The sequence below is a fragment of the Oryza sativa genome, chromosome 3 (assembly GCF_034140825.1).
Source record: "Oryza sativa Japonica Group chromosome 3, ASM3414082v1".
NCBI classification, from domain to species: Eukaryota; Viridiplantae; Streptophyta; class Magnoliopsida; order Poales; family Poaceae; genus Oryza; species Oryza sativa.
The window spans coordinates 16,630,452-16,652,365 of record NC_089037.1 but is presented as its reverse complement, the minus strand read 5'-3'; the positions used below and the strand labels follow the sequence as shown (position 1 = coordinate 16,652,365).

General features: G+C 39.7%; 2 protein-coding genes and 1 long non-coding RNA gene across 9 annotated transcripts; 2 read left to right on the top strand and 1 right to left on the bottom strand.

The window, feature by feature from the left end:
* Positions 1 to 1,283: 1,283 nt before the first annotated feature.
* Positions 1,284 to 4,691, top strand: LOC4333061 (uncharacterized). Its single transcript, XM_015774356.3, has 2 exons — positions 1,284 to 1,507; positions 1,920 to 4,691. Exon 2 carries the CDS (start codon positions 2,054 to 2,056, stop codon positions 4,298 to 4,300), a length of 2,247 nt encoding a protein of 748 aa, XP_015629842.1. The 5' UTR covers positions 1,284 to 1,507; positions 1,920 to 2,053; the 3' UTR covers positions 4,301 to 4,691.
* Positions 4,692 to 7,958: 3,267 nt separating this feature from the next.
* On the bottom strand, positions 7,959 to 15,727 carry LOC4333060 (uncharacterized). 7 transcript variants are annotated; one of them, XM_015774354.3, is made up of 9 exons: positions 15,540 to 15,720; positions 13,680 to 15,346; positions 13,444 to 13,610; positions 13,288 to 13,365; positions 12,571 to 12,723; positions 11,824 to 12,135; positions 11,541 to 11,663; positions 10,606 to 10,693; positions 7,959 to 8,357 (listed from the first exon to the last, which is right to left on the bottom strand). In XM_015774354.3, exons 2-9 carry the CDS (start codon positions 15,085 to 15,087, stop codon positions 8,176 to 8,178), a joined length of 2,511 nt encoding a protein of 836 aa, XP_015629840.1. In that variant the 5' UTR covers positions 15,088 to 15,346; positions 15,540 to 15,720; the 3' UTR covers positions 7,959 to 8,175. The 7 variants fall into 7 exon arrangements, 6 of the variants coding, with proteins under 6 accessions (XP_015629840.1, XP_066164667.1, XP_015629838.1 ...); XM_066308570.1 differs by having other exon boundaries at positions 13,680 to 15,341; positions 15,540 to 15,704; XR_010740035.1 differs by having other exon boundaries at positions 9,429 to 10,693; positions 13,444 to 15,341; positions 15,540 to 15,704.
* LOC112938358 (uncharacterized) lies at positions 14,770 to 18,788 on the top strand. Its single transcript, XR_010740036.1, has 3 exons — positions 14,770 to 14,912; positions 16,047 to 16,338; positions 17,786 to 18,788. It is a non-coding gene; the product is annotated as an uncharacterized lncRNA (long non-coding RNA).
* The last annotated feature ends 3,126 nt before the right edge of the window (positions 18,789 to 21,914 follow it).

Here is a 21,914-nt window from a genome sequence, read left to right as displayed (position 1 = left end):
GTATCCTGATCGTGCAAGGCCAACATGACACAACCCGATATCTCATTAGGCCATGCCTGGCTCCAGCCTCAGCACGTGGGCCAACACGACACAACCCGTTTGATGAGCTGCGCCTAACTGGGAAGTGCCAATCGTACCTAATATTTATTATCCACCATCTCAAATCTAAAAAAAAAATTAAAATTAAAATCCACCGTCTCAAAAGTCTCCGTTCAAAAAATAGGATTAGGACTATTGGATATTATTTTCATCTTTTAGATTTTCACCGTTTTGGATATGGTGGGGATAAGAAAATTGAGATTATGCCATCTTGAAGAGTGGGTTTCGCTCAAATGCCATCTTGAGAATGAGCTTCGATAAAATGGCACTATCAAGTGATGGCTACACGCTAAAATACCTGATCAGAGAAAAATGCCCTCGTCTATACCCTTCTTCCACCTTCTCCCCTCCGCCGACGTCTCTCCTCCTAGCCCTGGCGACCTAAAAGACAATAAGCCAAGGGTGACCGGTGGCACTGGTGGCGGCAGATCGATGTGGGCGGCGGCGAATCGAGCGCTTTATCCTCTTTGTCCACGACTGCGACGTTGACGACGCGGCCCAGGTGCTCGTGCTTCACGAGGACGGCCGCCTCTTCCTTTTTTTCACCAGCGGCGGCGTCCGAATCACCCTTGACCATTAGTGATGACGATGGCTCCTGGCGGCCTTCAATGACGGCGACAACGACCACGACGCACATCGCCGCCTCTTCCCCTTCTCCTCGTACAACGTCGCCGCTTGGTCTCCACGTCGAGTGGTCCTAGCCCTAGAGGCTTTGCAGGCGAGGCTCTCATAGCCCACGCCCATCGTCATGTGGAGGCGACGTAGCGCAAGCATCCCTCCTGTTCGCCGGAGGTGTTGAAGAAAGAAGCTGCAGAAGAGAGGAAGAAAAGGAGGCTAAGGGCAATTTTGTCCGAAATAGTATTCTAGCATGGATGCTATTATGAGTGATATTTTATCGAAACCCTTATTTGAAGTAATATTTAGGCGGAACCCACACATTTGAGAATATTTCCTCCGTCCCAAAATGTTATCATCTAGGATGAGATGGATGAGATTTGACCCTAGAACAACAAATTTGGACTCAGATTCGTACCCATGCTAGTAGCAACATTTTGGGATGGAGGAAGTAGCATGAGTGAGTAGCAGTGGGGATGGGATGTGCAATCCTGGTGCTAGGCGAAATTACTAAATTACCCTCGCCATTTTTGATGTATAGTCGTGCTGAGTTATCCTGACCCCTCCTCGTCAGTTTGTCCGCCCGCCGCCGCCGCCGCCGCCGCCGTCGATCCCCATCCATCGCGCGCGCGAGCGAGCAGGGGGCGCCGTCGTTCGTCCTGCTGCTTCCGCCGCATCCTGGCGGGCACATCCTCCGCCACCGCCGCCCGCGCCGATCCCCACCCATCGCGCGCGCGCGCGAGCGAGCAGGGTCGCCGTCGTTCGTCCTGCTGCTTCCGCCGCATCCATCCTGGTGAGCACATCCTCCGCCACCGCCGATCCCCATCCATGGCGCGCGCGAGCGAGCAGGGTCGCCGTCGTTCGTCCTGCTGCTCCCGCCGCATCCGTTACGCACATCCTCTTTCCCATCTCTCTCTCCCCACGCACTTTTTCTCGAAATTGGCGTTAACCCTAGCTCCTGTTCTAGAAATCTGCCTTAACCTTAGAAAATACTGATAACAAGTTGATGGTTCCCAAAAAGTTTGGGGGTTCAGATCAACTGAACCCCCCCATGCCACATGTTAGATCCGCCACTGCATACGCTTAATAGTTAGTTATTGGATACATTTGTTTCATTTTTGTAGGTAACCGAGAGCATCACACGTGTTAGATCCGCCACTGCATACGCTTAATAGTTATTGGATACATTTGTTTCATTTTTGTAGGTAACCGGGAGCATCACACGTGCTCGCTCAATTCGGATTAGAAGAAACAGCTTTGTGGTACTTTGGGGTTGGACTGTTTTGTGAATCTGCTGTGAGGGCTTGTTTTTCTTGGTAGCTTTTCGGGATACGACGGAATGGAGTGCAATAAGGATGAGGCTCTTAGGGCGAAGGAGATTGCAGAGAGGAAGTTTGAATCGAAGGACCTGCAGGGGGCCAAGAAGTTCGCCCTGAAGGCGCAGGCTCTCTTTCCTGGGCTTGAGGGCATTGTTCAGATGATCACCACCTTGGATCTCTATCTTGCTTCAGAGGTGCTAATTTCTGGGGAGAAGGATTGGTACTCTATCCTTTCCGTGGAGTCTTCTGCTGATGATGAGACTCTAAAGAAGCAGTACAGGAAGTTGGTCCTTCAGCTCCATCCTGACAAGAACAAGTCGGTGGGTGCTGAGGGTGCTTTCAAGATGGTCCAAGAGGCGTGGACTGTGCTGTCGGATAAAACAAAGAGAGCTCTGTATGACCAAAAAAGGAAACTAATGGTTCTGAAACGGAATACATCTCAAACAAATAAAGCAAGTGCAGCTCCTGGTGCATCCAATGGCTTTTATAATTTTGCAGCCAATGCTGCTGCTTCCAAGGTGACAAGAGGAAACAAGCAAAAGGCAGGACCAGCAACATCTTCAGTGCGCCAGCGCCCACCCCCTCCCCCTCCCCCTCCCCGTCAGGCTCCTGCTCCACCTCCAGCAAAGCCACCTACATTTTGGACCTCATGCAACAAATGCAAGATGAATTATGAATACCTGAAAGTGTATCTAAATCACAATCTTCTCTGCCCTACCTGCCGTGAGCCATTCCTAGCACAAGAGGTACCAATGCCACCCACCGAGAGTGTTCATGCTGTACATGATCCGAACATCAGTGGTGCAAATCAAAACACAAATGGTAGTAGAAATTTCCAATGGGGTCCGTTCTCAAGGACAGCTGGCGCAGCTAGTGCTACCGCATCATCTGCTGCTGCTGCTCAAGCCGCGAATGTGGTTCATCACACATATGAGAAAGTTAGGAGAGAGAGGGAGGAGGCACAAGCAGCTGCTAGAAGGGAAGAAGCTCTTCGGAGGAAGTACAATCCACCAAAAAGGCAAGCGAATATCTCAGAGAATCTTAACCTTGGAACAGGTGGCAACTCATCTAAGAAGATGAGAACTATGGGTAACGATATTGGAATTGGTTCTTCATCCATTCTATCAGGTTCAGGGGCCAATTATTTTGGAGTTCCAGGTGGAAATATATCATTTTCTACCAACAGTGGAGCACATCATTTTCAAGGTGTTAATGGTGGATTCAGTTGGAAACCCAGACCTCCTACTCGCATCAGCTTAGTCAAGACCTTCACGCAGTTTGATGTTAGAGGTATTTTGATGGAAAAAGCAAAGAGCGATTTAAAGGACAAGCTAAAGGAGATGCAGACTAAAAGATCACAGGTTGCTGCTAATGGAAAAAAGAATAAGAAAAACATGTTTAAAGAAAGTGGTGGGGATGATGAATCTCTTGCATCAGATGATTCTACTGCACGTCAAGCTGCACATGTTGATCCAGAGGACAATGCTTCTGTTAATAGCACAGATGCTGATGATGAAAATGATGATCCTTTATCTTATAATGTTCCTGATCCTGATTTCCATGACTTCGATAAGGATCGTACTGAAGAATGTTTTCAGAGTGATCAAATTTGGGCTACATATGATGATGAAGATGGTATGCCTCGTTATTATGCATTTATTCAGAAAGTTCTCTCCTTGGAGCCATTCCAGCTCAAAATTAGCTTTCTCACATCAAGGACAAACAGTGAATTTGGTTCTTTGAACTGGGTCTCGTCTGGCTTCACAAAGACATGTGGTGATTTCCGGATTTGTAGATATGAAACCTGTGATATACTCAACATGTTCTCTCACCAGATTAAATGGGAGAAAGGCCCACGTGGGGTTATAAAAATTTATCCACAGAAAGGTAACATCTGGGCTGTGTATCGAAATTGGTCCCCTGACTGGGATGAAGATACTCCAGATAAAGTTCTCCATGCCTATGATGTAGTTGAGGTACTGGATGAGTATGACGAGGATCTTGGCATTTCTGTCATTCCCTTGGTCAAGGTTGCTGGGTTTCGAACAGTATTTCAGCGAAATCAGGACCTGAATGCCATCAAGAAAATTCCCAAAGAAGAGATGTTTAGGTTTTCACATGAGGTGCCCTTTTATAGGATGTCAGGGGAAGAAGCTCCAAATGTCCCTAAAGATAGCTATGAGCTCGACCCAGCTGCTATTTCTAAAGAACTTCTTCAGGAGATCACAGAAACAGTGGAATCGTCAAAGGCAACTTCTGAATGCTGAGTAAAACAGTTGATTGCTTCCAAGATGCCTCTGTTCACCTCCCATTTTGAAGCTATAAATATGTAGACAACGCTAGGTTCTATAGTTTCCTGCCTTTTATTACTTTTGAGTTTTGACCATTACCTTTGCGCACTAGGATAGTTTGAGCTAATCATTCAGGGGAATAGGGGGATAGCTTCTGTTGTAACTGTGGGGTGTTCTGACATGAATTTGTCGTTATAACTATACTATTAAGCAACTCTAGAAGATGAAGTACTAATTAGAAGCTCATGTGGCAGTTTGTCAGTGGAAGCTTTTAGGAGATTTATGGTCACTGTTGACTTCTGTTTTTCTTGAGTGAACCTCATGTTTGTCTTATGGATATGTTAATCTGAATAGTGGTTCATATCAATGTGTTATTACTTTATCAATTCAAAAGAATCATTGATTGTGTGTGACTAAAATATGGTAATCATGACAGCAGGTCACTTCCATGTGTCAATCCTATTTATAAGTGACACCTTTTCCGGATATCTTTGCAGGACCTCATTAATAACTAAAATTATTTATGTATTCTTAATTGGTTTACAGGTCAGTGGAATCTTTCATTTCTAATTTGATTTTGTTCATGCATAATAGATGCTGTTGTGTACAATGTTGCCCAATATAGTAAATGCTTGTAAACATCATATGGGAGGTATGTACATATTCAAACTTGAAGATGAAACAGAACCCTGCATTTTGTCCTCGCCTCAAAGATTGTTGCATCATCATATTTTTCTTATAATAGTAAACAGAGTAGGCATTTTCATCTTTGATGCTGAAAGCCTGCTTGGTCTGTATTGGTTAGTACTAGTCCCATCTGACATGCTTGGGCCATACCAAAATATTTGAGAAAACAAGTTCCATGGTATAAAAGGTAAGGGCATAATCTGAAAACGCCATTGGCGTTTTGGTCTGTATGACTTGAATGCCTGCTGTTGTTTGCACAGTGGAGAAGCGAGGTAGGAAAATGTTAATTGTTTATTTATTTGAGCCGAAGATAAATAGCTGGAGTATTTGTCAAATGTTCCTTAATTGGTTACCTTTTACTATCAGTATGCAATGAAAATATGATGCCCAAAATGCAAACCACCACTAAGTAAGAGCATTTGGTGTATTTTTGTATCTCACCCAATAATCTGAAGTTATATGTAATTTGTAAATCCTACTTATATGTGAAGCTCAAGCTAGTGGAAGTTGACTTATGGATTAAAACTGTTGATGGATGTTATAAGCTTGAATTTTGCAAATAACTTTTTTTAGATTATATTATGTATTAGCAATGGAGATTTTAAATCAGCTTTCAGGACAGGGCAAAGTTTGCTAGCTTTAAAGCGGAAGTCAATGAATTATCAGATTATAATCATGCAATATTTGTTGCAGGATTAGGATTAAGGGTCAGCAGCATTTATGTACATGGAATCTAATTACAGAACATATTAATCAATTCTAGTAAAAATATGTGATGTTTTGTCTAAAGTTCTAATGAAGAGGTCACGTTGATATATCAACAAGCAGATAAATGCAAAATTCTTATGAATCCTCCAGTGTGGACATCTTGTAAATTTCAATGGCATGTTTTCTCATCCAACAAATTAGCACCCCCCTCCGTTCACTATTATATATGTAAGAATGATATTATTAGTTTTGTCATGAAAATACTTTTATTTTGTTTCTGTAATTTTCATGATATATGATTAGAAAAGGCAATAATAAAACATGTGCATTGTAGACTATGCTGATGTCCTAAACAAGTAAAAAGGAGCAGAGGGAGTAGATGATAATATTCAACAACACAGTCTAATATGGATAGTTACATTCAATGTCAAGTAGCTATTTGTATCTGTTATCTTGTGAAAGTTTGTTATTTCCTTGTGTACCATTTAAAACTTTACTGTATCAGCTTACACCTTAGGGCCCTTACTGTCTCAAATAATGTGTGGGCGTAGATACACCTTGTCGTTAGAGATGACGAGGGCTTCTACAAAATTTCCTTGACATACAAGGAATCAATCTTCTATGTGAAGCTGTTTGGTGTCTTATCCTGTGCATAAGGCTGAAGAAAGGTAATGTTTCTTGATAGCTATGTACTTGTTACTCTTACTCGAGCATTTTAAATTGCTCAAGCTCAGAACAAATTTCTGCTAGTGGCCTTTGATCAGTTTTGACATGTATTGAGGTCAATACCCTTGATTAGTACTTCCTCCATTTCATATTATAAGTCGTTTGATTTTTTTCTTAGTCAAACTTTATTAAGTTTGACCAAGTTTATAGAAAAAATTTAACATCTAAAATATAAAATTAGTTTCATTAAATCTAACATTGAATATAGTTTGATAATATGCTTGTTTTGTGTTGAAAATAATACTATATTTTTTTATAAATTTGGTCAAACTTAAGTTTGACTAGAAAAAAGTCAAACAACTTATAATATGAAATGGAGGGAGTATCTGGTTTGGGTTGTGATTTACAATTCCAATTTAATATTAAAATTATTAATAAAAATAACTTGGCTAATGGCTAATCTCTACTCAGTTTCATCAATAACATAACCCTAAAACTACTGATATTTGAATATGTTACCTGTGCCAGGATTGTCAGGAAAATAAGCTGGCTTTGTGTGCTTATTTAGTTATTTGCATTAGATACATCTTTCTGGCCCTCATTGCTGTGGTGTACAAATGCATCTTGCTCCCAACAGAACAAGGTAGGCAGAAACTAAATGATGATTAATGAACCAGCGATTCAGTGTGCTTGATCCACATTTCTTGTAGTGAGCAATGAACAATCAAGCATGGTTCAAGACTTCAATTCTGATGCATCTTTGCAGAACTATTTCACCATGGTCCCTTCTCTAACAGCCGGGTCTTTACTGCACTTTCTGATATAATCTAGAGCTGCAGACCTTTTTGGGCCTTGTTTCCTTCAAACAAAACACTAGTTATATGCTTGCTGAGTTGTTTGGCGGTTCGGTATTTTGTTACCATAAATTGTCAAAACAGTTTCTGTAAGTTCTATAATCTAGGTACACTCATTTTGAACTGGACTTCTAGGAAATATCAAGTTGTTAAATCTACTGTCTTATTTCCTTAGTTTACATGTGCATGATCTCTGGATGAATAACCTTCGGTAACTTGTTGCATATGGTAATTCAGACTTGTTTGTAATCAAAAGATTAACCAAATGTATAACAGTACTATGTTTGTGGCAGGTGTCGCTGCCAGGTCATAGGTCACAACTGAAGGGCCCCATGTAGTTTGGAAGTCGAATTCAATGTTGCGTGTATCTTTGTAGCTTTGGTTAAGCACTGGCAACAATGTTTAGTCAACTGTCTGATCGAGAGATTTTCTGAACCAAGCTCTGAAGATCCGAAGAGACACAAAGGTAACTCAGTAGTAACCTCTTGTTGATTTTCAACACATGAACTCTGATATGATGCATTCACATAGGTAATGTGCCAAACATGTGCTGCACCTAAAACAATAGTTAGTGTGTAGGTATAGAGCGTGCTGCATGCATATCTGAGGGCCGATACTATAAGTTATGCATCTCTAGGCGTTCCTTTTGAATAAAACAATCGGAATGCAGAATCTGGATAACTTTAAAGTATCCCCACTAAAGTGTAAAGATCTTCACATAGATAAGGGAGCTTCTGTTTACTTTTTCCCCTACAGTTTCATGCTGTGGATACATGCATGTACAATACAAGACAGGGGGCACCCGATAGTCAGCTTTGGTCTGCAGGAGTTATACAATTGCATACTTATAAGCGATACTCAATATAAGAAGAAACATTCATATTTGCAATTCTGTAGCATGCACCTAAATGATAGATATACAGACAGAGAGTGATGCTAATTAACTCTCAGAGTCACACTTTGGCTTGCTTCTAGCATGGAGCGAAGACGGGTTGCAACTTCAGCGAAGGAAGGTCGTCGCTCAGGTTCAGTTGACCAGCACTGCTCCATCAGTTTCCTCCATTCCAGGTTACATGAAGTTGGCACTAGTGGCCTCAGTGTGTTACTCAAAATGCCCCCTGCATTTTTTGGTATGCCATTTTATTAGCATATGAATCTTGCATTTCTACGCTATAATTAATGAAAATTATATGCAGAGCATTATAATGTCTCAATCAACTTTGCAGAATGCAGTGACCTCCCTCAGTGAAGTGGTTTTCAAAAACTGGCTAAGAATTGCTAGTCTCTAAACTCTGTTAGGCTGTGTTCGGAGATGGAGGTTAGGAACTCCACCTCCCCACACACAAAACGGAGCAATCGATTAGTGTATGATTAATTAAGCTTTAGCTAAAATAAACTTGAAAAATGGATTAATATGATCTTTTAAAGCAACTTTTCTATCCTTTTTTTTTTTGCAAAAAATGCACCATTTAGCAATTTGGTAAGCATGCACGTGGAAAATGAGGGAGTGGTAGTTGGGAAAATGACTTGCCGTACACAGCCTTAGTAAATCATGGATTGCTTGCAAACAGGATAAATTCAGCCAGGATCTACCTAATTTAGCCACTGTTCAGACACAATCACCTGGAATGGTCTCTAACAAGCTAGGACAAGCATGGAAATTAAAGAGTAAATTGCACCCACGGTGCAACAACTTGGCAGGTGGGTGCAATTTGGTGTAATAACTTGAAAAATGAGCGTTCTAGTGCAACAACTTGGCAAGAAGGTATAATTTAGTATAAGAACTTTATAAGTGATCGTATAAATGCAACAACTTGCAAGGTAGGTACGATTTTGATATAATAAATTAAGAAGTTGTGACAACTTAATTATTTGGAGCATTTTTTATATAAATTCAAAATTTTAAGTACTTGACAATATACTAGCGTGGATTCGTATAAACATATTTATATTTTTATCCTAATAACTAATAACTCTAATAACTAATAACTGAAAGTCAATTAAACTGGATGTAGAAATTATTATATTTCGGTTAATATTTGAGAAGGTGAAGAAAACAAAAAATTCTTAAAGGTAACTGAATGTAAATTGTATGTGCAATATAATTCTTAAAGATTAAATTCAATATTATAAGGTAATATCCATAGGATTACTATGTATTGGCATATTGACATCGTGAAAAACCTCACCTAGCATATGCTTAGCCAAATTGATTCACCAAAATACTAAATTGTCAAGTTCTTGTACTAGAACGCACCCACTTGTTAAGTTGTTGCACTCGGACGTTCAATTCTCAAGTTCTTGCGCTATATCGCACCCACCTGCCAAGTTGTTGTACCGTGGGTGCAATTTACTCGAAAGTAAACTGATATCTCACCTAATCTTGGTTACCAGTGGTGACTTCTGATTTTGTGAACCTGGTTTTATTGCCTGTTTATCATTTCTGATGATACATATAGGAAGATGTTCAAATTTAACATCTATAGTTGCTGTATATTTTGAATACTTGGATGGCTTCCTTAGTGACAGCCTGAAAACTACTCCCTCGGTCTCTATATAAGCGCAACCTAATAGATGTGACATATCCTAGGACTATGAATCTGGACAGATAGCTGTTCAGATTCGTAGTCTTAGGATATGCCACATCTGTACTAGGTTGCACTTATATTGAGACGGAGGGAGTACATGATCTCTGTAGACAGTGAATGCATATACAATATTTCAAACTTTGGAGTTGAATAAAATGTAACCCTTGTACGATGACATGACAAACTACATTTAGGTCACCACTTGTGTGAGTGCCCCTACCTCACACACGACAAACCAAATCTAGTTATAAACGCCAAATATTTATGACCAGAGGGAGTATAACTTATTTTATTTTTGACATTATCATGTGAGATGAATGGATAATTGATTATTATGGATATAAATCAAACTCTTGTATATCTTTGGACAGATTTTACTTTGCAAGAATGTTCTCAAATTTTGACTTGACTTTTTTTTTCCCAGAAAACTTAAAAAACAAAATTGGTTTGCACTATCATCACTATAATTACTAATTTAAGGTGAATTTCTTATATGCAACTGAATGTTCACCTCTTCCTTTATGTGACAATCGGTTATTTCACTGAGCTATGGTTGTGACTTGTCAGTGAGGCAAAGGAATTTTGCTAATACTGTAATATGTGTTTTGGGACACAAGGAATTAATCACTAGTCTAAGCCTGGGTTTGTCCTGTCTTGCCTTATTATCAATTTTGCAGACCTAGAGGGTTAATTATCGAGTTTAGGATCAAAGCAACAGAACATGCAACTCAGCAAACGAGTTTATTTTTTTTCCAGAGTATCTGTATTAAATGCATACCTATGACTCCTCCATAGTGCATGCCGTCATATGGATCCTCACCAGTCAGAATTTCCCACATCACAATGCCAAATGAATATACATCAATCTGTATTAGCATAAAAACCATGTGTTCAGGCTAGAAAATATAAAATTCCAAGAAAGACAGTGCGGTTCTCTTTTTCATGGCACACCTTAATTCTTTGATGAATGCGTGAATTATCTGTTGTAATCTTTGTACATAATATCTTTTAATAAAATCTAACTGTGGGGCCCTCCCCTACATTGTCTTTGAAAAAGAAAATAAGTATGGCTTAGTTTCTGTGCTCCTATGTTTTCATGAACCGCTAATGATTATATCCTTCAGTAAATAGGCGCGGGCTGCAAAGCCTCGCTACACTGTACATTCTCTCCTTTTCTTAATATACTACAGCCGACATTCCTTTGCCGTCCCGGCGAAAAAAAAATTATATCCTTCAGTAGTTTAGTTCTTGTTAGAAGTCAGTGGTTGCTTTTTTAGGACAAAAGTCAGTCGTTGTCTTTTATAGGGCAGAAATCAGTGGTGGTTGATCGTAATAGATAACTGCTAGTGAGCACATCACATATCTTGATCATACCGATACGGTTTGGTGGTCTGATGAGTAAATGCCAAGTACACCAGTATCTCATTTATTTATAAAATGTAAAGCCCACCTTTCTTTTGTTACATATATGCTATCTAATAACATCAAGTAATAAACTGTCAGTTTGATATGTGAAATCTTTCTCCTTCGGCTATGGGGGGTGCATGTCAAACTCTACAACATCCATTTGTTTAACTAATAATGATAATATTAACGCTATAAAGCTGTTTTTCCAGGGGATCTCCAAATTTCGAATTTATAAAAACACAACAGGTACTGTCTATCTTTCCCTTTTTCACATGCAAATATGCAAATTGGAAATCAGAACTTTACCTTTTCGGATACTTTTGTGCCACTCATTGTCAGCAATTCTGGAGCCATCCAAGGAAGAGTTCCTCTCATTCCACCAGAAACAAGAGTCGCTTGTTTCATCTTCGACAAACCAAAATCAGCAACCTGTTGCACCATTATTTGTCTGTTACGGCCCCCAGTTTTATACACAATATCCTTCAGTTTATATAACAAATCTAAGGTGTGAAACATATTTATCCACACATTTGCATGTACAAGATAATTTTGTCATAATCTATGCTACTGTAACGTTAAGTGAACATACCTTGCATATGGGACGAGAGGGATCCTTAATATTCACCAACAAGTTATCACATTTCAGATCAAAGTGGACAATGTCCTTGGAGTGCAAGTATTCCATTCCAATGGCTGCATCCTTTGCAACCATTATGCGCTTGCGCCAATCAAGATATTTGTTTTTGTGAAGGAGGACTTTCTTGAGGGATCCATTGATCATGAATTCTGTTACAGTAGCTAATGTTCCCCCAGGTCCATTATTTACAATACCATAAAGTGCTAGAACATTTGGATGGTGAAGTTTTGAGATTATAGCAGCCTCTCTCCAAAATTCTGTGATCTGCATGACAATACATGATGGGCAACACAGTAATATTTGCAGCACATTTTTTTTATAGTGCTAAATTTTAGTTAATACTGAATTTCTATACTAGGATTTCAGAGCCATAGAGGTGTCTTATTTCTGGAACCAGTTGGCCACTGCAGCTCTTGGTCGTATTCCATACCAGCTGTTCTCACCTGGTGAGGAGCTCCCTGGTCTGGGTCCGATATTGGCCAATGTAGTTGGTTTATAGGACATATTGGTGGGATTGTTGATCTATAGTTTTATTTCTTTTTTCAATTCAAAGAGTAAGATAAAATTAATATGACTACATGTGATAGGCATGCACAATCATGAGGATCTTTTAAAAGTTGGATTACTGGAGTACAAGACCTCAGGAGCTAACTAGCTATTGCAACTTCAAATCATCTGGGTGAGTTCATATAGGCTTACCAGTTTATCTGCCTGAGACGATGGGTACATAAAACAGCTGTTCTTTATGCGCTTAATGGCAACATCTGTCCCCTTCCATCTTCCATGGAAAACAGTCCCAAATGAACCAGAGCCTATCTCACGGAGATCTTCAAGGTCCCCATTGTTTATTACCTGTCATTTGTATGACATCCACTGTAGGAATAAGTTTTTTTAAACTCTAGTTCCCATTTAATGGTAGAAATTTGGGAATATGTGTCATTTGTATGGCATCCACTGCCAAAATTATATGACATTTTGGATACGATTTGGTCAAAATTTTAAAATCCTGACCTTCGATGTTATATTAAAGTAAGTTTATAAAATCTAATAAGCTTATGATATTATGATGGTACTTTTCGAGGCAAATCTACACACCAATTTTTTTGTTTGTAACCTAAGAACTTCAAAATATTGATGGTCAAAATTTTAAAAAGTTGACCAAATCTTGTCCCAAACATTGTATATTTTATAACGCCCAAGAATGCTGGCCGTGTTTTTTTTAAACTAAAGCTAATGTTTACGACGCAAAACTTGGATATATATAAAATGATGTGCAAATCCGTTATAAAGTATGCTTTGCATAATATTACACTTCTAGTCTTGTGGAGTATAGCATTTTCTGATATATTATAGTAGAATTTCATTGGTCAATTTTTTGTGACTGAATGTAGCATTAGATAAGGATTTCACTACAACCTGGACATTACTTATAAGTTCTCTCCCCATTACTGTGTTTGCAGATAAAGCTTCCTCACTGTTCTTGGTCTCACATGCCTGCCAAAAGATTGTTCAGAATTTGTACAGTAAATTATAACTTTTCAATTGTAACAAGAAACTAGATTATAGATGTACCTCAGACTCTTCGATAAATGGTGCAACATTATCTTTAGATTCTTGCGATGGAGTTCTGATCTGAGGGCTAATTCTATCTGCACCAACTGATCGAGAACGGGCTGTTGATAAATGTTCATCTGGTTTTGGACTGTTGGGTCGTTCTTGTCGCTCACTTGAAGATCTGACTAGAATATTTTTCTGCAGCTCAGTTGTCTTGTCTGAAGATAGATAAGAACAGGAAAGTACTGTTTCACCTTTGGTCGGTTCAGGAGGATGGTTTTTCTTCAAAATGTCAATGCACATGACTGCAGGCTGTTGCTTCTGCTTGTTGTTAGTTGTAATTGACTTCTCCAGAATATGCAGGTTTGTACTGTTCGTACTGTTGTACGTATCATCATGGCATCGTGATGGAGTAGGAAAGTCAAGACTACGTTTATGCATCTCCGTCTTATTATGGGATGCTGAGTGAGACACAGCTTCTTCTTGGGTGCTATATGTTTTTAGTTTCATCTTGTTATCATGGGAGGTTGGCTGGTTGACTGTTTTCTCTGAACCCCCTGATAAGGATGCAACCTTTTCATAAACAGGTAGATGTATATGCATCGTTAGGCTATTGTTGTTTGAATTTGATGACACTACATTCACACCTCTGCTGTCTACTTGTATCGGAAGCTGTTTTCTTGGTGATCCTTTTACCTGATCTTCTGTTGCTTGGTTGCTCTTTCTGGTCATGTTTGTAGCAGTATTTCTCTGTCCTGGATGATGCCTGGAGACAGCATGAGCCCCAGCTTCCACCTTACCTATGCACGTGGATTCAGAAGGTACAGAGGAGCCAAGGTGAGCATTATTTGTCTTTCTGGCGGTACACAGTGGGTTATCTTCATTTCTTGGTGCCTTGTAATCTTGGTTGGTCACAGCTAGTTGGGAACTTGGAGGCATGTTCTCCAGCTGCTCCCTTGATGTCTTCAGCGGTACCTTGACGATACTTGGTGAGAGCTTACTTTGGACGTTTGGTGAAGCTTTGTCTGTCCTGGCTAACAACCCTTCTTCATTGATGTCAAACATAAGTTGATCTAGGTCATTGGCTGAGGTGTTTCTAAGCCTCTGCTTTTTCAATTCCTCACCTGGTCTGACGAGCCCATTGACAAGAGCAATGAACTGCGCTTCCTTGTCTGTACTGGATGAGCTTCCTAATACGAAATGCACATGGCGCTCATCATCATTATCAGCAAAGAGGTAAACGGTCAACAATACTTTGGTTCGTTCTAGAACAATGCACTCATCAATCATATTCCGGAGGTCATCATCACAGGTGATGGAAATGAGCATGTTCATTGGCTCCCCTGGTAGGTGGTATTTGATCATATGAGCTCGCCTTATTAACTTTGATGTCTTGCAGATGAGCTCTTTCCATGAAATGTCCCGGCTAATTTTAATCAAGTGCCTCTCACCTCCGACATACCGGAGCTGACCATCACTCGGCCTTGGTAAGAATCTACCACCAAAATTACAAATAAACTTAATTCTCATTGGTGTATCATCATAATGATTTCGGGGGTACCGATTGCATGATCCCTCACTGCTGGTGTCACTGAGTGAAGGATATGGCCGTTTTGTTGGTAGTTTCTGTTCACAGATGTTAGCTGGTTCCCTCCAGTCCATGGAACTGGTTTAGTTATGTCTGTAGGCTTTTCTCTCGAGATGGTTGGAACTGAAGGATTCGTTGTATTTGCAAAGCTGCATAAATTGAATAGGCAATCCCTCGCTAGTCTGACTAGTAATTTAGTTATATGTTGCTTGCTTCTCACAAAATCTCTGGATTCGTATGATTTGGGCGTTCATCAGACTTGGTATGGAAGATTGTTGGAACCTTTGAATTATCAGGTCAAGTCATGATAAAAAGGCAGCCATATGTACTTTACTACAAGAACATGGCAATGAATAATCAATTCTTAGAAATACAAAAAGGTAACAAAGATCAATAAATGACTAAAGGCCTTCTGTTTTTCTTTTCATGAGTTTTGGGTTGCTAAAATTTAAACAATAATAATATAAGCATCACAGAAGCTGAATCAAAAGGGAACAAGTGTAGAAAGCAGGAAAGAGTTACTGACCTCTGGGGGTTTCAGCTTCTGAGCTACTACTGGAGCTCACATCAAGTTTGCCAATTGGTTCTCATTGTCTGCTTGACTATTGTTCGGGGTTACTAATATAGGTAGATGAGTGGAGTCGGCTTCAGAATGATAGTTTTGGAGAGCATGGATAGGAGTTGGTGACTCAGCTGAAAGCAGCAATGGATGTCACGTATGCAATAGTTTAAATTATGCAATTATGGCACGCTACATAATTTAAATAAAAGGTACACTGCTACTCCATTTTCTACCAACGGTACAACTACTTAATTTGCAAATTATTGTACGTGCAAATAATTAAGGATAGTTTCATCATTTATAAGATGTTTATTATTACTTTGCATGATCAATATATAAATGATCTCTGTTGCTACCAAATTTGTGGACCAATCTTTTCTTTTTGGGTATCCAAATGTGGTTTTAAGGATGAACATTCTGATAATGGAGTATATATTATTTGTGGACTAATTAACGCCATTTGTCATGCAGATCATGCGCCTGCTCAAGAAGATCCCAACCTCAGTTGTCACTTAACCTGGGGCAAGGGGCGGCAATTTTTAATACCATGGCCATCATTTTCTGATGTTTGCGTGATATTAATCTGTGATTGTCAACTTTTGTGTGATCCAGAATTTCTCAAAATTGGACTGAACTCTATATTATAAGGCCGTCCATGGTCCTATTGGAATATGTTGCTTTCAACTGGAGCCCATCGCTGAAGCAATATAGCTTCCAGGTGTTGCCATTTACAATTGCCAATTTAGCGTCTGGTTATCAGCAGGTGAGTGGTGGCTGTCAATGTGTCGTGCATAGGCATCCCAATGCTGAAACTGTGGCACTAGTCTTGCACAAAGCAGCTATGCATCATTTTCAGCCCACCAATTTTTTTTCACTGTTACCAAGTATTTGCTCATTTCACTCCCAAGGCATTTGCATATTATATTTTGCTTATTGTGTATTATGTTGGGTATGTATATAGAAGAGTAAGAACGCAAGTTTAGAACACAGATAACACAGTCATAAACTTTTCTCAACATATTCCTTTGAAGTCTTGAAACATTTTACAATAGCTGTATCACTACTGTTTTATGTACAGTATATCTATCTGTAATTAGAGTGCGACCTTCCTATCTCTATCCAGGAGTTTAACTATTAATTCCTATTTTCCCAGTAAGCAAGGAATCAACTCCTCTTCCAAAGAAGACGGCATGGAAAATGCTATCCCCCTCCCCAACTAAAGCATATCTTTTGTACATTGTACTGATTGAGAATATATTCTGGTCATTGACTCAAGTCAACTCGCCAGAAAGACATTTATATGCATGTAGTAATAGCGCCTGCATGCTCAAGACTATATTTCAACTCATACATCTTAAAATGCTCCAAAATAAAATTTTATTTGGTGTTTTTGTGTGTGGGGGTGTTGGTTGTGCAAGGGTTGTGCACGGCCAACAGGGGACAGGCGGTTTGACCGGCCATATAGGCCAGTCTGACCGGTCGCATAGGGCTGGTCTGACCAGCTAGACATGGTGGGTCCATGAAATTCTCCTTTCTGGTTCTACCCAAACCTATCTCCTCCCCATTCAGTTCCTCTCATCCCCAACCTGAAAACTCTTCATCTCTCTCCTCTATCAAACCCTAGCTTCATCCATCCACCAAATCCTCTCGGTTTGATCGTGGATTTCGCTCCGGTTACACCGGAAGTGAGTCTTCTCCACTTCCTCTCTCTATTCTATGGATTATTTACTCTTTTGGTTGATTTATTGATCCATGGCATGGAAGTGGTGTTCTTTGTTTTGCACCAATAGGGGTAGTTTCTTGGTGTGATTCATCTCTTCAATCCGGTAAATCAACTTCTCTCTTGTGCTTCATCTCAATTCAATCTATTTCACTATTAGGGTTAAGGGTAGTTTTCTCCTTCTAGTTCAATCTTGATGAAATACACACTTTTCTTAATGAACATGTGAATATTGTTCTAGCATGTTAATCATTTGAGTAGAGGTGGAGAAATTTTGTGCTTGTGCTCCTCTGTTAGTGGTGGTTTGACCAGTGCCATTGGCGGTCTAACGGCGGTTGTGCCGTCGGTCTGACCGATCGCAGGTTGGCGGTCTGACCGGCCTATTGCCAGTGTCTGACCGCCCCTGACAGGAAGTTAGCAATTTTTTCTTCACACCTAAACAAGTGTTTAAATATTCGCTAATATCCTTTTCCTTGCTCCTTGTATCCAGTGATGGCACCTCGGACTCGTCGTGGTCATCGTGTCTGAGAGTGAGCAAGAGGAGTCCAGTGCAGAACAATATGCTCAAAGTGAGGAAGAAGAAGAGGGTGTTGAGGTGGACCAAGATGAGGGTGATGAGAATGATAATGGGAGTGATGATGGCAACAATGATGATGAGGATGAGGAGGAAAGTGATGATGAGATGGAAGTTGATCTGTTGATCCAGTTCTTTCTATACCTAAGAAACCCCACCTAGTACACCATCATTAGGCACCATGATCAATTCCGAAGAACCAATGACTCCGATGATCCTTGATTTCACACCTTGTTCCAGAAAGCTATATTTGAGACCATCTACAAGCCGGGCAAGGCGTTTGCTGAACATAAGTGGATTTCATGGAGGAATATCAATAAAACCCCAGAGTTTGAAGTATTGCAAAATCTGTTTGAGTAGGTTGGAATTTATCGCATTGTGACCTTGAGGCAAGATTATGATGAAGAGTTTATTAGACAATTTTATGCCACTGTGTGGGTGCCCGGTGATTTTGATACTTTGAAATGGATGTTGGGAACCGTTCAGTGTTCTATCGACAGAAGGGAGTTCAAGAGCCTTTTGAACATCCTGTTTGGCAATGGTGACAATCTTCATGAAGTGCATGCCCACAATCTGTTTTTATTAATGAATTAGCTCAGTTCTATGAGAGTATGAGGATGGTGGGAGGCATACTTATGGAAAAGTTGTCGGTTTGAGGACCCTCCCAAGTGTGGTGAATTGGATTGTGAGGGCCACTATTCTTCCCCATTGTGGAAATAACGATGACATTTGGGGAGTGGCTTGGCATGTGGTTGATGCCATTATGCAAGGACATATATTTCACGTGATCAATCTTATGATGCAAGAGATTGCAATCTCCAAAGGAACCTTTGGACAAGACATCTACTATACCTCATAGTATGAGATTTGATTCATGCAAAAGTTGTCAGCCTCTTATAGTATGAGATTTGATTCATGCAAAAGTTGGCAAGTGTGTTGAATCGATGTTCCTTTCAATCTTCTCAAGTAACTGGGTTTGCGCCATGCTGTTTTGCTTCAAGGTTGAAGAAAAAGAAATGAAACGCGGGATGGTTAGAAGTAAAAACTAAATGAGGCGAGTAATATATATTATACCTCTTAGTTTCCACAAGTTTTAGAAATTAGGTTTTAAGGTTACAAACAAATGTGGACCGTATTTTTGACAAATTGACCCTTCTATAAAACTTATTTTCAAAATAGACCATGCCAAAAACTAATTCCAAGAATAGGCCATTACCTCAGCGCCAACCTCAATGGTGCTGAGCCAGAACGTCTCAGCGGATCATGTCCGACGTGGAACACATTAGCCACGTAAGAAGAGCTCAGCACTGTATGAGCTGGCGCTGACATCTTAGAACGACCACAAGACTGTGTGTGCTGCTAGCTTGGTGGTAGGGGTCTTTTGCTCCAACTCACAGGTCCCTCGTTCGAACCAAGGATGGCTCTTTTTCAGGCTTTTTCTTTCTTATATATTCTCCTTAAATCTTGTTCAATTGAATTTTTTTTCAAACAATCACATATTTTGTTTGTAGATTTATTTTTATGTTTCTCCTTTACAGGGGATTATTTTATGTTCAATTTGGAATAAACAAGTTTGAAACATTAATTAAAATATTAAGCTCAATGATTATAATTTTGTATTTTAAAACTTGTGATGTATAATTTAGGTTATCGGATTTGTTCTTACCGAGTTTATAAATAAAATGAGTTTTAGGAGCAAGGAGCGATAAAAGTAAATTTGTTCTTACTGAGTTTATAAATAAAATGAGTTTAATTTAGGAGCAAGGAGCGATAGAAAAAAAATTAATAAATAAAATGAGTTTTAGGAGCAAGAAGCGATAAAAGTAAATTTGTTCTTACTGAGTTCATAATTAAAATGAGTTTAATTTAGGAGCAAGGAGCGATAGAAAAAAAATGAGTTGAATGCAATGGTGAGAATCGAACCTGGACCTTTTACTTGCAGCCGCAACAACCAACCACCAAGCTAGCTTCAATTTGTGTCTATTGTTGCCCGCAAAGCCTTTTAAACTTGAGATATCAGTGCCAACTCATATGGCGTTGAGCTCTTCTTACGTGGCTAATGTGTTCCACGATCGGACATATCTCAGCGCCAATTAAGGTGACGCTGAAACGTTTTAGCTCAGCGCCATCGTGGTTGGCGCTGAGGTGACGACCTAATCTTGAAATTAGTTTTTGGCACGATCTATTTTGAAAATAAGTTTTATAGAAGAGTCAATTTGTCAAAATTACGGTAAATGTGGATGTAATGAATATAGCAACTATATCGTACATCCCACAACACACAAACAACAAGAACAAATGGAAGATACAACGTTTTCCCATCCCGATACAACTACCCCTTAAGTCCTTATCCTATAATATTATTATTACTAATGTCTAATGTGCTGCAAAAAGATCATTTTGAAACCAAAAGACAGTAGGTAAGGATATAAGGGTTTAGATTTTGCTCTAGCTGAGAATTCTTTCAAATCAAGCTGAAAATTGAAAAATATTTTGCAAGCATTTTGCTGCAGCTTTTCAATAAACCATTTAGATTTTTTATAGTAACTTCAAGAACCATTTAGAACATATTTTCAGAAGTACTTGAAACCATTTTCATGGGCAAGGTTTTTTTTAAAAAAGGCAGCCACTACAGTTGTTTTTTTAAATGAAGCCTAAGTTTAAGACAAAAACTATTGGCCGAGGGAGTTGAGTAGAGTAAAATGAGACCCTAAATAGGATGGATACTTAGAAAGTTTTAGAAGATGGATGAGAATTTTGAATGGAAGTTTTTCAAAGCAAAAACCTAGCCGACGACATGGCTTACTATGACTAAACCATGGTCAGTATGACTCTGATAACAACTTTGTGGGACCTGAGTTTGACCCCAAATCCTATGTGTATGCCGTGCTAGTCCCACGATCAATTGCTAGCACACACATAGGAGCCCAAAGTTAAGTAAATAAATGGTCTAGACTTTAACGATTACATCACGGGCCGACCGGACAAATCCAAGAGAACATATGAGAGTACAACACAGCGGAAACATAATACAAAGGCATCAAAAACCAGCAAGTGTGCCTCTTCTCTCCCACAGGCAACCGACCGATAAGTCCTAGTAAGCACCGTCATTGTCATCTTCAAAACCTCCTCAATCATCTCTAAAAAAAAAGAGGTCACACAAGCGTGTGTGAGTACAATACGTACTCCGCAAGACTTTTAGTGTATCCAATGGTAATCCATAATAATGCAAGGATAACAAGGAATGGTTCAGGTTCTGCAATTTGCATAAAACATAGCATATATAGCAAAAACAAAGTAAACTTTTGCAACGAAAATTTCATAAAAGATTGCAGCAACATAAAGTAAACCTTTAGACCTCATTCCCGTGTGTTCCAAGCCCTCCCAGCTCCCTGCCAAGGCCTGCCAATTCTCAGCTATAACCAGAATGCCAACCGACAGTTTCTGCCGGGTTTTTGCCTTAAATATTGTAAAACTAAAAGACAATATGGAGGAGGTTTCACTGAGTTGTCCATGACCGTGGGCACGGTTATCCGAATAGATTTTAACTCTGCAGAGTGTGCACAACCGTACCCACATGACACGTTAAACCTGAGCTACCACACAGGAGGGCGGAGGCTCATTCCAACATGACAAAGCTTTTCCACTACCGGCCCTTGCAATATCCACTTCATGATACATCCAGAAGCAGAGGAGTGCCCTCCAAGGCCTGAGGCTCAAATGATGTGCAGGTAAACCTTTGAACACATTGTCAAGACAACGAGAGGTATGGACAATAACCATACCCACACTAACCCAATGTCAACAACAATGACCTTGTATGATCGAGATGCCAACTAGAGGGTGGGGGAGGGGGGGGGTGAATAGACGATTAAAATTAAATTACACCTAAACAAAACTAACCTAAATTACTAGGCTTGGTGATGGATAAACTTAACTAAGCAACTAAGTTATGTTTTACAATCGTAGGGTGATATGGGTTCAAATATGTCTCTATGAAAGTAAATTACCCAAATGTAAATGCAATAAGTAAATAAGATAAGAG